This window comes from Lissotriton vulgaris, chromosome 2_1, assembly GCF_964263255.1.
Source record: "Lissotriton vulgaris chromosome 2_1, aLisVul1.2, whole genome shotgun sequence".
Lineage (NCBI taxonomy): Eukaryota > Metazoa > Chordata > Amphibia > Caudata > Salamandridae > Lissotriton > Lissotriton vulgaris.
The window spans coordinates 1,226,735,548-1,226,749,422 of record NC_141687.1 but is presented as its reverse complement, the minus strand read 5'-3'; the positions used below and the strand labels follow the sequence as shown (position 1 = coordinate 1,226,749,422).

At 43.5% G+C, this 13,875-nt stretch overlaps 1 protein-coding gene across 2 annotated transcripts in view; it reads right to left on the bottom strand.

The window, feature by feature from the left end:
• The window catches only part of GLB1L2 (galactosidase beta 1 like 2), a 1,156,973-nt gene that overhangs the window by 835,525 nt on the left and 307,573 nt on the right, over positions 1-13,875 (bottom strand). For both annotated transcript variants that reach the window (XM_086956948.1, XM_086956947.1), the window contains exon 5: positions 653-761. In XM_086956948.1, the coding sequence (XP_086813074.1) occupies positions 653-761 (109 nt within the window). The remainder of the gene's footprint in view (positions 1-652; positions 762-13,875) is intronic.

The window sequence follows — 13,875 nt, the reverse complement described above, 5'->3', positions numbered from 1 at the left end:
GCGACATTATTCCAGCGATCACGACACCAGCGACGAACGCGGAGTCGACCAACGCCACCTACTGACGCGCAGGGATACTGCTGAAGAAAAATTCTCTGGATCCAGTCGGACGCCTGCAGTAATTCTAAGGTAAGGAATCCATAACTAACAGTCTCTTTCAGATACCATATGGCAACATGCACAAGGTAGGAATGCTGTCAAATGAGTACAATGATGCCAAATATGAAAACATGGATGTTGTTGACAGGGGCATTAGCCATGCACCTATTTTAAAGGCAGGGATACTGCCAACTGCTGTACAGATACACCTCATGAGCGAAGAAAGAAGTAGAAAAGCAATTAAGGTTAGCAACCGGAGCAGAATCTAAACAATCTTTAAAAGGCCTAGGTTCCGCCAACTCCTGCTAGGCCGAAGGAGGCCAAAATCTAGAGCAGAGATTCCCTCCCATGCTCACAAAGGCTCCCAAAAGCGAACGACCACCAGAAGGGCAAGCTCTCTGTATCAAAGCCACTCTGTGGCATGACCCAAAAAGTGTTTGGTAGTTTGCAGCCGTAACAGCACACAAATGGATAAGCCTACCCATATCACAAACCGTGCCATTAAATTATTACATCTTTTTCCTATGGAGATTTTACAGTCCACACTGCATACCTGAAACCGGACAACTTTTCCCATTAGGTGATCAAAATAGGCATCAACAGCAGCAATGAATCCTGGGTAAGTGGTTCGAAGCTTCATTTTCTTGTCTCGCAGTAACCAGCTACGAACAGATAAAAACAGGAAATATTGCAGTTAACAAGCTGATACAGAATGTCATGTCTCACATCTGCAAAACAGCACTGATGAGAATTCATGTGTAAGAATACAAATTGTATCCAACTACAGCCATTCCTGAGTCAAAGTTCTTAAAAAGAACCCCCACCATGCTTGATCTAACATATCAGGATGTGTACCGATCAACCAGCTCACAACTCTAACGTCTTAATTACAAGTGTTCTGGTGGGTAGTAAAAAATTATCGCACCTGATAAAATCCAATACATTGTAGTTTAGTTTTTATTGAGTGAAATCATTATTACTAGTAGGACTTAAACCCCTTAAAAATGGTGCATGATGAGGACATTTCGGTGATTTCAGTTAGTCCGACCTGGGGAAAATTCCAGACCCTGTGCAAACAGGACTTTGTGGCGGGCTTGGAGTTATCCTGCCCATTTGTAATCAGGGCCTAAGTAACATACACCATAAAGTTTTAAAACATTGTTCAGACATGGTCATTTTGGTTTCTTTTACCTATGTACCTTTTGTGTTATGCTTTGTATGTCCCTCATATTTTAGTATACTGTATGTTCCTTTCCGTTTGAAAACTTTAAAAAAAAAACTTGTGGAATTGAACATGGCTGGCCATGGTTATGCAATGAATGAAAGCATGTTTTTTAGCCATAAATCTAGGTATCCTCCAAAGGAATCTTTATTATAGTTATAATCACTTAATAGACCCACCCATACACAGGATCCTGAGCACTTTTTCAAATGTATATTTGAGAACAGAATTTCTATTTAAAAACAGTTATTGAAAACAAGTGATACACAAATAAATAATACTTCTCTGACTTGATGTTAGGCAATTTTACAATTTTCCCTTAAAATTAGAAAACTAGTCATATCCTAAAAGATGCCTTTTTAAATTGATTTCATAAACCTTTTTAAAGGAAACAGTGAGAGAAAAGGAGAGCAGTGTAGTAAGATACACTGCAACTATAACATCATGCGAAACTGACACTGTGCCTTCAAAGAAAGAGCACCCTAATTGTGTCTAATTCTGTACTGTCAGTGACAGGTTAGTTTTCTTTTTTACAGATATCACGGATTATCAATGATAAATAAAGTAGGAACTCTCGATGTCTTCTCTGAGAAGGAAGAAGAGTTGCTTATGAATATAATAAAGATTCCCCTGGAGAACCAGGATTACAAGTAAGTAACTTTTCCTTCTCCTCTAGGGTAGCTTCATTTTTAGTCATAACCACTGAACAGAATAGCTAGATCCATACTTACAAAGGTAGACAAGAACACAAAAAAAGCCTTGCCGACTGGGAAACCAGATGGTATCTAAATCAAGACAATAATGTCTTGTATGTACGGATTTCCAGATAGATACTTTACATACAGAAATGCAAATATTTCTTAGTAACGCAGCGTTAGGCATCCTACCCCTTAGTGGAATGGCTTACCAGCCAATTTGTTATTAGTGTTCTGCTAATACAGCTAAATAAGAAACAATCAAATTAGATGTAAACTGTTTTGAGGTGGCCAAACCCAAATTAATGGGTCGACAGTTGATATAAATTTGATCTTTTTAAATAATTCCATTAGTTCTATTGAAATATTCAATACTCTCAACATCCAGGGACCATTAAGAGCACTCTGGTGAAGCAGAGATATTCTGGAAAAAATCTGGAAGGGTAATAGTTTGATTGTCATGGAAGTCTAACACTATATTTTGAAGAAAACTCCAATGAGTTCTTCTGACAACTTTAATTCTCAAGAAAACTATGCATTGTTCCTTAAAACCATAGCACCCAAATCTAATAATCCATGCAGCCAAAAGCGGTAGCCATATCAACAGCTGGTTTCCAAAATAAGTGCTGTACGGTAGCCTTATAAACTGGTTCAAAAGGATGACACATCTATTACATAATTCCAATGGAGGAGAGGGTCTCCTGAATGGAGGGTAAACTTTATTACCCCCCCCCCCCCACCCTTTATCATTGGAACCTTGCAAAAGGTGCTTGCAAATAACATTTCAAAAAGCAGTAACAGCTACAAGATGTACATTTAAGTTAAGAACATTACAACACAGTATTGGCAGAAATACGAAGATATAGTACTGTTTTTTACTGCATCTTGTCAGTTGAATAGTCTCTTGGATGTGCCAGATAAAGAACCTTTTTCATTAAATGGTGTAGGAAGTTTTGGTAGTTGGCTGTCTAGACTGCTTTACCGTAGCATACAATCCTGAGGAACAGTCAGATGCTCTTCTGTTCCAGGAGCTGGGTAGTCAAGGTAACAATGGAAGGTTTGAAAGTGAGAACTAGCCTCCAATTTGATTTGCACAGCAGGCTCTTGTGAAAGCGCTCTGAGAGTTGAAGAAGATTGCTGTATCACCACTGACTCAGCGACTCCAACAGAAAAAGTATATTTTGTGCCTTGCACTGGTCAACTTGATGCTGACCAATGGAATCAAGGGTAGCGAGGAAGGGCATACAAAAACTTCCTTGACCTGTCTATCAAAAGGGCATTCCAAACAAGGCTGGCTGGTAGAACATTGAGGCTGTTGGAAGTGGGGGTCCTCATCCCTCACCACCGCCACCAAATGCTGGAGGTGGGAGTCCCTGACCCCTCGTTCAACGTTAGGCTAAATAAGGATACCGTTTGAGATAGCTCTGCTCACTCCCTTAGTAGCTTGGCACGAGCAGCCAGGCTTATCTCCAAGGCACCAGTGTACAATATGTGCAACCACACTCACAGCAAAACAATGATGTCACCACAAATAGACTCCACACAGGTTTTTATAAAATGAGTAAAATCTTTATATAAGAAGCTATACGATATGACCACATGATACAAAACCAACATATAAGAAAGGGTAGTATTCCTTCCGGTGGCTTGGTAGGTTCTAATCCCAACCACCGCTTCTAACCAACAATTAAGCTCACTTCTACCCTTTTACAAAAGGTTAGGCAAGTCGTATTACTAGAATCACACATGTTGCAAAAGAGAAGAAATACTGCAATGCTTAACAATATTCTCTTGTACTGTGCAACAGAGAAACAATGCCATACGTAGCGCCACAGTCATGTACTTTGCAATTGAAGGAATAATGCAATGCGTATCACTACCAGCATGCCCTGTACCAGGAAGAAACAAAGCAATGCGTCATGCTACAATCATGTACTGTGTAATGAAGAAATAATGCACTGCGCCACGTTATAATCAGGTACTGTGCGATGAAGAAATAATGCAATGCGCCACGTTACAATCATGTACTCTGCATGGGAAAAATAACGCAGTGTGTAGCGCACCAAGCATGTAGTTCGTCAGGCACAAATGAGGTCAGGAGTCATATGACAGTTTGTTAGATCGTTAGCAGCAATAATGCAAAGTGTAATACAACAGTTTAGGAGCTCCGCTAACAGTGCCCCCAATGTGGATCAATGAGACAAAAAAGTACAGCTTCTCACTCCGGCCCCAGTACTGCCCCTCCTTGGGCCAGCACGGGCCTAGATCCGAGCCGAAGCAACAGGCTTGTGCAGCTGACAGAAGCGAGAGGCCGAGAGAGTGTCCCTCCGGGCCGCACCCCACCCCAGGTGGTGATCCACGTTACCTGGAGGGGCGCAACCCTACTCTCCTCTCCTCCTTCAGCGACTTGGGCCTTGATCCAGAACTCCTTCAATGGGTACCGCAAGCTCGGGTCGGAGGCTCAGCTACTCCCGGCTGCCAGTCCGGGTCGCTGCTGTTTCACTCCGAGGGCCCAACGACCTGGACCTCCTTCTGGCGGTCTTAGTGGACACTGAGACCCGTCCTCAGCACTGTGGAGACTTACTTCGAATTTGGTGCACACACTACCCAGGCACTTCTCACCAGCGCCTCTGGTTGCACCTCGGCACGCACTCGGCGCATCAGAGACTAGCCTCTTCTCTGGTGCTCGCGATGACCCAGCGCTCTTCACCAATGCCTCTGCTTTCACCTCGACACGCACCCTGCGCATCCGAGTCTCATCTCATTTCCCGGTGAACATTATGACCAGGCACTCCTCACCAACACCTTGGCTGCACCATGACACGCACTCTGCGCATCAAAGTCTCACCTCTTCTCCCAATGCACTCAATGACCAGACGCTCTTCACCAACGCCCTGGCTGCACCACAACACGCACTCTGCCCGTCCAAAACTCACTTCTTCGTTCGGTGCACACAATGACCAGGCGCTCCTCACCAACGCCCTGACTGCACCACAACACGCACCCTGTGCGTCCGAGACTCAGCTTACTCCTGCGTGCCCATGATCACAAGGCACAACTTCTGAGGGTCTCAAGCTGCAAAAGCACGCACATACCGTGTTGCTTGGGACTTCTCCGTTAACTTTTATGTTCCTGTATTTACAAACAGGGAGCCAGCTCACCTCGGGCCCTTGGGGTAACAAGACACATCACAAAGCACACTCTTCTTCAAGCAGGGGGACCCAGTGCCTCCAAGCACAGTCCCAACAGCCTCTCCTTTGGTTAGAGCAGCAAACTATAGACCAGCCCCAGATCACGAAGCAAGGATTGGTCTTTCCACAGCAGTCTATTCAGTTGCACCTTCTTTATCAGAGGTTCCTCTTGACCACAGAATGGGTCCAAGCCTTTTCAGTCTCAATCCATTTCTGTTCAATTCCAACGATCAGGTGTTTCAGCTCTCATAGTTATACCCCTTAATGTCTTTGAAGTTCATTTGTGCTCAGGGGTCCCTGACTCCTCCCTAAATCAGTTCTGGGTGTCTCCCTTCTAGTGTCACCTTTCTCCCTTTGAAACTGGGGGTCTGGATCCTTAATCACTCAGCAGGAGATGGGTAAATTGGCTTATAGCACCAGCCCAGGCCTTTTCACCTCCCGGGCGTCTCCTACCCCTACTCTCCAGATGCAGGGCAGCCTGTTGCCATCTCAACCCCTCCCTGGGTCAAGACCTCTCCCAGCTCCTCTCACCTATCAGATCCAGACAGTCAATCCACATTTCAGCAGAGACATACAGAAATGCTTAAAGCACAAAACTCAGCCGCTTTCTAAAAGAGTGGTTTCTGAACACACAGTGACAAAACTACCTTCAGAGAAAGATGTGTTATGACACTGAGTTCATACATACTAAACTTCAGATCTCCACTATAAACTTACAGGAAACTAGGCTAACAAACACAACACCCAGCCTCCCACATTCCGTCCTATGGGCACGATGGCCTTTCAGCAGTGAAAAATCAAATGGAGTATTTTTCACTGTGAGGACATAACACCTTAGTATATGTCCTGCCTTTTACCTACACTGCACTCTGCCCAGGGATTACCCGGGACCTACCACAGGGGTACCTAATGTGTATGCAAAAGGGAAAGTAAGGCCTGACAAGTGGTTGAACTTCTCAGGATAACATGCTAAATTAGCAAACTACGCGCAGGCCCTACACTGAAGGACTGAGTTCCCTTCTCCGCGCGTCTTTGCATTACTAGCCCTGGCACACACAGTGCACATCACTAGGGACTTTACTAGGAAGGCAAACAAACCAATCATGGCCAACCAATTACCATTACACTTTACATAGGGAACACTTGTACTGATCAGCAGTGGCAAAGTACCCTAAGCATCTAAATTGGCAACTCTTTTTCTATTCAAATCATTTTTACTGGGAAAGAAAAAAGAAGAAGAAACTAAAAGGGAACAGAAAGTAAACATACAAGTACATTGATACATAAAATGAGTGACATACATAATCTCAGCAAAATCATAACAAATAAAGGCCGGAAAATACACATTTTCATAATCTACATACCGACGCATACCATACATCCTAATATGACAACCAAATCAAATGAGTGCTACACAAACATGCACTGTTGCATATACAATGACCCTGTCCAGAGCCCTGGGCTTACAGTCTCCATTTGTGTTCCACAGTTCGAGTACCAATTGAGAGTAGTGCCGTTAACGGTGATGATTTCTCCCTGGTACCCCATCCGATTCCATAGCAAAGATAATATGGAGTATATAATAGCAAGTGGACTACACTTCACAATCAAGTATTTACATATACCTACAATGCCTCACGGAGGATCAAATGAAAATGATGAAGCATCAAGAGATTTCCAAAGCTTCTTATGGGAAGCGCGCCATGGGGAGGAATGCAGAGCAGGATTATCTGCTCCTCTTACAAAGGATAATCATTCTTGCCACATCTTGAAGGATACCTCGGAAGCGTTCTTCCACTTACATAACACTACTTTACAGGCCAGGGTGAGCAGTAGATCAAGCAGTTGGCGGTCATTAACATTGACAAGAGTCGGGTCTAGTACTCCCAGTAGGACATAGACAAATTCCCTTGCAGGCTTGATGTTGAAAATATGTTCTATGCAATCAAAAATTCTCCCCCAGTATTTTCCCAAGGATGGGCAGGTAAAAAAGCATGTGGGCCAGATCCCACAATTCCAACATTTAGGGCTATCTCTTAGGTGACGTCTAAAAAGCCTATCTGGCGTCCAATATGTCCTGTTTAGTAACATGTATTTGGTTTGTGATAATATTGGAGAGACTTTGTTCAAGAAAGCAGTAGCATGAATCGTGTCCCAATCAAATGTTAGTTCCGTAGAGTTCGGCTCCGCCTCCCATCGGATCTCATTACGCCTGTGAGTTTTCCCGGGTAGAGGGTTGAGAAGTTTATATACTTTCGAGACAAAATGTCCCGCTGCTCTGATACGTGTTATATGGGTCTTAAGCCACGGCTCGCAGGGTTTAAAAGAGTGCGTGGACAAGAGTGCTTTTAGCTTCAGAAAGTCATAAAAGTCTATTGGTGCGAGATGATGTAAGGCCAGGAGCGAGGAGAACGGTAGAGGGTATAACCCATCATAGAGGTCACACACCAAATTGACACCTTTTTTAGACCAATATTGCCAATGAAGGGGTTCCCTGTCTATTTTAAGTGCAGGGTTACACCACAAGGCTACTAAGGTGGTGTTCTTAAGTTTTAAACCAGTTTTGTGGGATTGATCAAGTCTTAAAAGGGCACGTCTTGTGTTTAGTAAGATGTATTTTGAACGGGGAAGGTGTGAGAGGTCCATGGTGAGTAGAGCAGGGAGGGGAACATTGTCAATGAGGGATCTCTCAACATCTAGCCACAGCGGGGTGTATGCCGAATCGTCAATCAGCCATTGTGCCCCTTGCTTACATAGGAACACAGTTTGGTAATTTCTGAAGTTGGGGAGACCCAGGCCGCCTTTTTCTTTAGGTAGCTGTAGCTTCTTCATTGATATCCTGGGATTCTTCCCCTGCCACAAGAATGTACCAAAGAGCTTATCGACCTTGTGTAAGAAGTCATCTGAAAAGGTAATCGGTAGCATACTTGCCAGGTAGTTTACCATTGGAGTCACCATCATTTTCAGGGTTTCAGCCCTACCCCACCACGATAGGTACTTGGGAGACCAGCCATCGAGTAATATGGACATTTTCTTTAGGAGTAGGTTTTCATTAATGCGTAATGTAGAAATTAGGTCCTTGTCAAAGTCCAACCCCAGGTACTTGAAGCAACCCGGTTGCCAAGTTAGACCAGAATCCCACAGCACTTCCCTATTCCCTTGATTATTTAACAATTTAACCTCCGTTTTGTCGTTATTTAATTTATATCCAGATACCTTCAAGAACTCTTCAATAGTAGCCATGAGGGCCGGTATAGCCTCCTCCGCTTTTTCCGAAACGACTAAAACATCATCCGCATAAGCAGTTAGTTTTATTGTACACTCCTTAAAGGGGATTCCCGAGATGTCCTTATTGCTCCGTATGTGGTGGAGGAATGGTTCCGTTGCTAATAAGAATAATGAAGGGGAGAGGGGGCACCCCTGTCTGGTTCCTTGTTGTAGTCGGAATAATGAGGAGAACGACCCTCCCGTTCTGACTCTAGCTGAGGGGCAGAAATAAAGGGACATAACCATCTTCGTAAAGGACGTTCCTAGACTAAATTTATTTAGTACGGCTTCCAAGTATGTCACTCCAATCCACTTTGTCGAACGCCTTTTCAGCATCGAGCATGATTGCTGCAGTAGGGGTGGTAATAAGCTTCGCCTTCTCAAGTATGTGTGCTAATGTCCTAGTATTGTCACTGGATAGCCTGTATTTAAAAAACGAGCCTGGGAGGGGTGGATAAGTTTGGGCAGAACTTTCTGGAGGCAGTTGGCTAAAATCGTGGCTAAGAGCTTACAGTCTAGATTAATAAGCGAGATAGGTCTATAGTTTTTGGGGAGTGTTGGGTGTTTTCCCATCTTTGGGCAGGACAGCAATGATGGCCTCCGATAGTGTGCCTCTCGTCTCCCCTGTGTTATTGATTTCCTAGAACAGGTGGAGGAGTGGATGTGATAGGAGAGAGGAGAAGCATTTATAGAACCTAGCACTAAACCAGTCGGGTCCAGGGGCCTTCCCACACTTTAGTGATTTTATAGCCTTCTCAAACTCCAGGATCGTGATTGGGCTATTAAGGTCGGCTTGGTCATCGCGGGAGAGAGACAGTAGCTCACATTCCCCAAAATAATCCTTAATCTTGGCTCCTTCAACCTCTGCGTTTTGGCATAAAAGTCTTTAAATATATCTGCGATCTTGATAGGTTCTGAATGAGCCATTCCAGACTGATCTTTAATGGAATTTGGCGTGTTTTTCTGTACTTTAAATTTGAGATAGGCTGCCAAACTCTTCCAAGCCTTATTTGATTCACATAGTTCAAATCGTTTCCTCCTATTCAGCCATACCCCTGCTCTTTCACTTACTATTTTGTTATACTCATATTTTTTATTGGCCAGCCTATTCAGTGTTTCTTCTTTCCTGCCAAGCAGGTGCCTAGTCTCTAGAGCAGATATTTCTTTTTCTAGGTTTTCTAGGGCCTTGTTGTGATCCTTGTTCATAGCAGATTTAAGTTTAATGATAACCCCTCTGATAGTACTTTTCAATGCTTCCCAGCGTGTCAAATCAGTGGTGTCCCCCCTATGGTTGTGCTCCAAGTATTCTTTAATAGCAGTTTCAATGGTGGACCGATGGTACCTCCTCATTGAGGCGCCAAAACGATTCGGCGGGTAGATGGTTTCACATTGGAGATGGATAGTGATATACACGAGTGGTCAGATATTACCCTCGGCTCTATTGTCGTCTCTTCTATTCTAGGGATGGCATTTTTCATGATAAATCGGTAGTCAATTCGGAAAAACGAGTTGTGTGGAGATGAGTAAAATGTGTATTCCCTCCCATCAGGATTTTGCAGCCGCCATGAGTCCACTAGGTTAAATCAATTACAGAGGTTAGTGAAGGCTTTGTGTGACCTGTTACTACGGAAGGTGCATCGGGAGTCTCTGTCAAGAGTCGGGTCAAAGGGTAGGTTAAAATCTCCTGCGAGAATATGCACAGCTGAGTCAGGGATAGTGTCAATTTGCTTCGTGAGGTCTGACCAAAATTTTAAACCACATGTGTTCGGAGCATAAACGTTTGTAACATAAAATTCAGTGTCGTCTTTGAGCAACTTGGTTGTGACCCACCTCCCCTTAGTGTCAGCCGTGGAGTAAAGTAAAACAATATTGGATTTTTGGGCTATCAATGTTAAGACGCCATTTTTCTTTCCAACTGCTTCCGAGCCTGTCACTTCAGTATAGAATTTGTTCCTAAGTGTATTAAATTGTTTAGCATCTATTTTAGATTCCTGTAATAGAACAATATCTCCATTTTGTCGGCGTAAATAATCTAAGATTTTCTGACGCTTGACAGTTTGATTTAGACCTTTAACATTAAGGGAGAGTATTTTCAGGTTACCTACTCTTGTTACCCCAAGGGGTGTGTCAATTGTGGATGTTGACATGGACATATATTTAAGATCAAACCCAGTCAGGCAAACCGAGTACCCGTAGAGTCTGCGGCCCTTCCAGACTAAAGTATGACAGTGTTTACATAGCGTAAGTGTGGAAAGCAACAACTGTAACAGCAAGATCGAAGTTTCAATACGGATGAGGACAACGCCAACTGCAGAGCAACAGAGAACGACTACAAAATATTGACAGTGTGAACACCCTGGCATTGGTATGCAGCAAATAATAAATACATAGACAAAAAACAAAAGAAATTCCAAACTCTTACCCCGCCCCGTCCCCCCCAACTCCCTCACCCACCTCCCTCCCTTCCCGGCCCACCCAACCCTCCCCAAGTGAAGGTAATAGGCATGGTGACTAGGAAAAACAACAACATTATCCCTCCCATGGCCTTGCACACAAACCATAGTGATAATTGGAAACTGATTCAACAATTGGACATCTTAGAACAATAGCTACCAGACACATTGCATTCCGAAACCATTATGCGTCATATTTGTATGCAACATAGGTATAAGAAAACATGACGCTCCTGGGCAATCTGTTAACTTACTACAATCCTCTCTGTTTCAACACTTACTTTAGGCCCCCGTGTTACAGTCCTGTATAGACCAACTTACGAGAGTAGCACCTTACATATAGTGTGCGGAGTGGACACAGATATCTGTGAAGGCTGTATCTTACTTGCTAGAACAACGTTAGAGCAAGCTCAGTGTACTAACATCAGTCTGAAACCGGCTGAGTCACTGAGACCGGGCTTTTCTTTGTCCTCAACAGCTACGATGGTCAGGGACCATCTTTGCAATAGAACAGCATGACATCAATGAATAGAATAGCAACAGAGCAACATGGCATCAAAGCTGTGCACCTAACAATTATGCGGGATACAACGCAGACATTAACATTTGGAGCATAGATAGCTTACTAAAGATACATGAGAACAGAGTTCAATTCAATTCAATTCAAATAGTGCTTTATTCGAGTAATTACTCATAAAAGCAAGACATACACAAAATGTTAAAATAGAATTAAATCTGCAGTCAATCACAAAGACAGTGCACTATTGAATCCATAAAATACACTCGATAAAAAAGTTTCTCACAGTATTTGTTGAATAATTAAAAAGAGATTAATACATTATTAAAAAAGTAGCAAGGTTATAGAAACATTAATGATCTAAAAAGCAATAGTAACAAATTCATGGAGACAGATTTTACAGACAGAGAATAGTTAATTAACTAGCAGTCTCTGTCTGATAACAAAAACATTAATGGTCTAAAAAGCAGTAATAACAAGTTCGTGGAGACAGATTTTACAGACAGAGAATAGTTAATTAACTAGCAGTCTCTGTCTGATCGCCCATGGCCATCCAATATATTTTGCTGTGGCTATTAATATCCATGTAAGTGGGCTTGAACATATGATACGCAGGGCAACAGAACGGCAGGTGGTCCCAAGGTTCCTACACATAGGTGCTAGCCAGACACGTCTTGGAACACAATAAGCTTTACAAGAAAACAAAAAATGACCAAGTGTTTCCTTCCCCATTCCACAGGCTGGGCAGGTATCACACCCCCCTGTACCCCATTTAGCTGTCAGAGATCTTATGGGAAGGGCTCCAGCTCTCAGTTGGAATAGGAGTTTTCTGTCACCCGGCTTTGAAATAATATCCCAGTACGACTCCAAAGCGGGATACAGTTTGACCTCAAGAAAACCCGCAGACATGGACCCATAGCTAGCACTACTCAGACTCCTACTAGCAACGTTTTCCCAAAATATATTTTTTAGGACAGACTTGGTGGGAAATATTGCTCCTGCTGGATCTAGCCATATTGAACTTAACCCAAGCTCAAACAATATTGCTTTCAGTGAATTGAGCCAACTAATTTTATGAAAGCAGTCCGCCTTAATGACATCAATAAAACCTTCAGCATAATGCGAAAGCTCGGGAGTAGTCCAGAGCCTTCACCAGTACAAGATTGGTCGTAGTCTGGCTAGATCCTTAATTTGTTTCCTACCAAGATCATATCTTAAAGGCAACAATGGAGTGCTTGTCGGGGTACCAGTGAGTAACCATAAGAATTTGCTCTCAGAGGCTTGTAGGGTATTCAAATTTTCAAAGCCCCACATCTCTGCACCATAGAGTGCGGACCCAATTGCCTTTGCTTCGTAAACCAGCAAAGCTGGCTTGACGGGTTTGGTCAAAGACTTCCTGTGTTCCGAATTAATGGCACCGGCTAATTGCTTGTGTCGCAAGGTAGCAATGTTTATGTGCTGACTCCACCTGTTATTCTCTGCGATATGGATACCCAAGTACGTGAATGAGTTTACCATCTCTAGAGGCCGACCACTCATGACAATTTTAGACTTGAAACTGCAGTGCGGCCTAAAAATCATGAGTTTAGTTTTAGTTGCGTTCATCTCAAAACCATGTTCCCCACAAAAATTTTCAAAAATGGACAGAGCACGCTGCAAGCCACTAGGGGTTTTAGATAGAACAAGCGTGTCATCCGCAAACATTAAAATAGGGATTTTTAGACCTGAAAGAGAGGGAGCATCTATTGGCGCTGATACCATGCAGGGGACAACACCGTTTATGTACAAAGTGAACAAGGTTGGAGCCATTGAACACCCCTGACGAACCCCTCGCTCAGAACAGAGTTCTACACGGGTAATGCTCTCCCCGTCAAACTCCAAGAAGGGCATGGAGTTTGACAGGGAGAGCATCCGTGGTTGCCTTGGGGCTGTCTTCGACTGGTTTCAGCGAAGCAGCCTCAAGTGCAACCCTGATAAATCTGAGGTGCTCTTCTTCGGCTGTCAGGCAGATCCGCCTTGGCAGGAATGGTGGCCGGTGAGCATGTCTCCACCTTCTTCTTCCTCTGTGGTCGCGAAAAACTTGGGGATCAAAATCGACAACACCCTTTCGCTGAAAGTACAGATCACAGGTCTCACCAGCACCTGTTTCGGTCTGCTAAAAATGCTGCGAAAATTCCTTCCTCTGCTTCCTCTAGTTCACAGGAAGCTGACAGTACAGGCTTTGATTTGTTCGAGGATTGACTACTCAAATGTTCTCTACCTGGGTTTACCGGATTATCTCCTGCATAAACTTCAGGTAGTTCAAAACTCCGCGGCTACGGCTATTTTTGGCCTACCTCGGCAAGCTAGGGCATCAGAGTTGCTTTCTGCCCTTCATTGGCTTCCTGTCAAGAAGCGGATTACTTTCAAGGCTCTCACATTGACACACAAG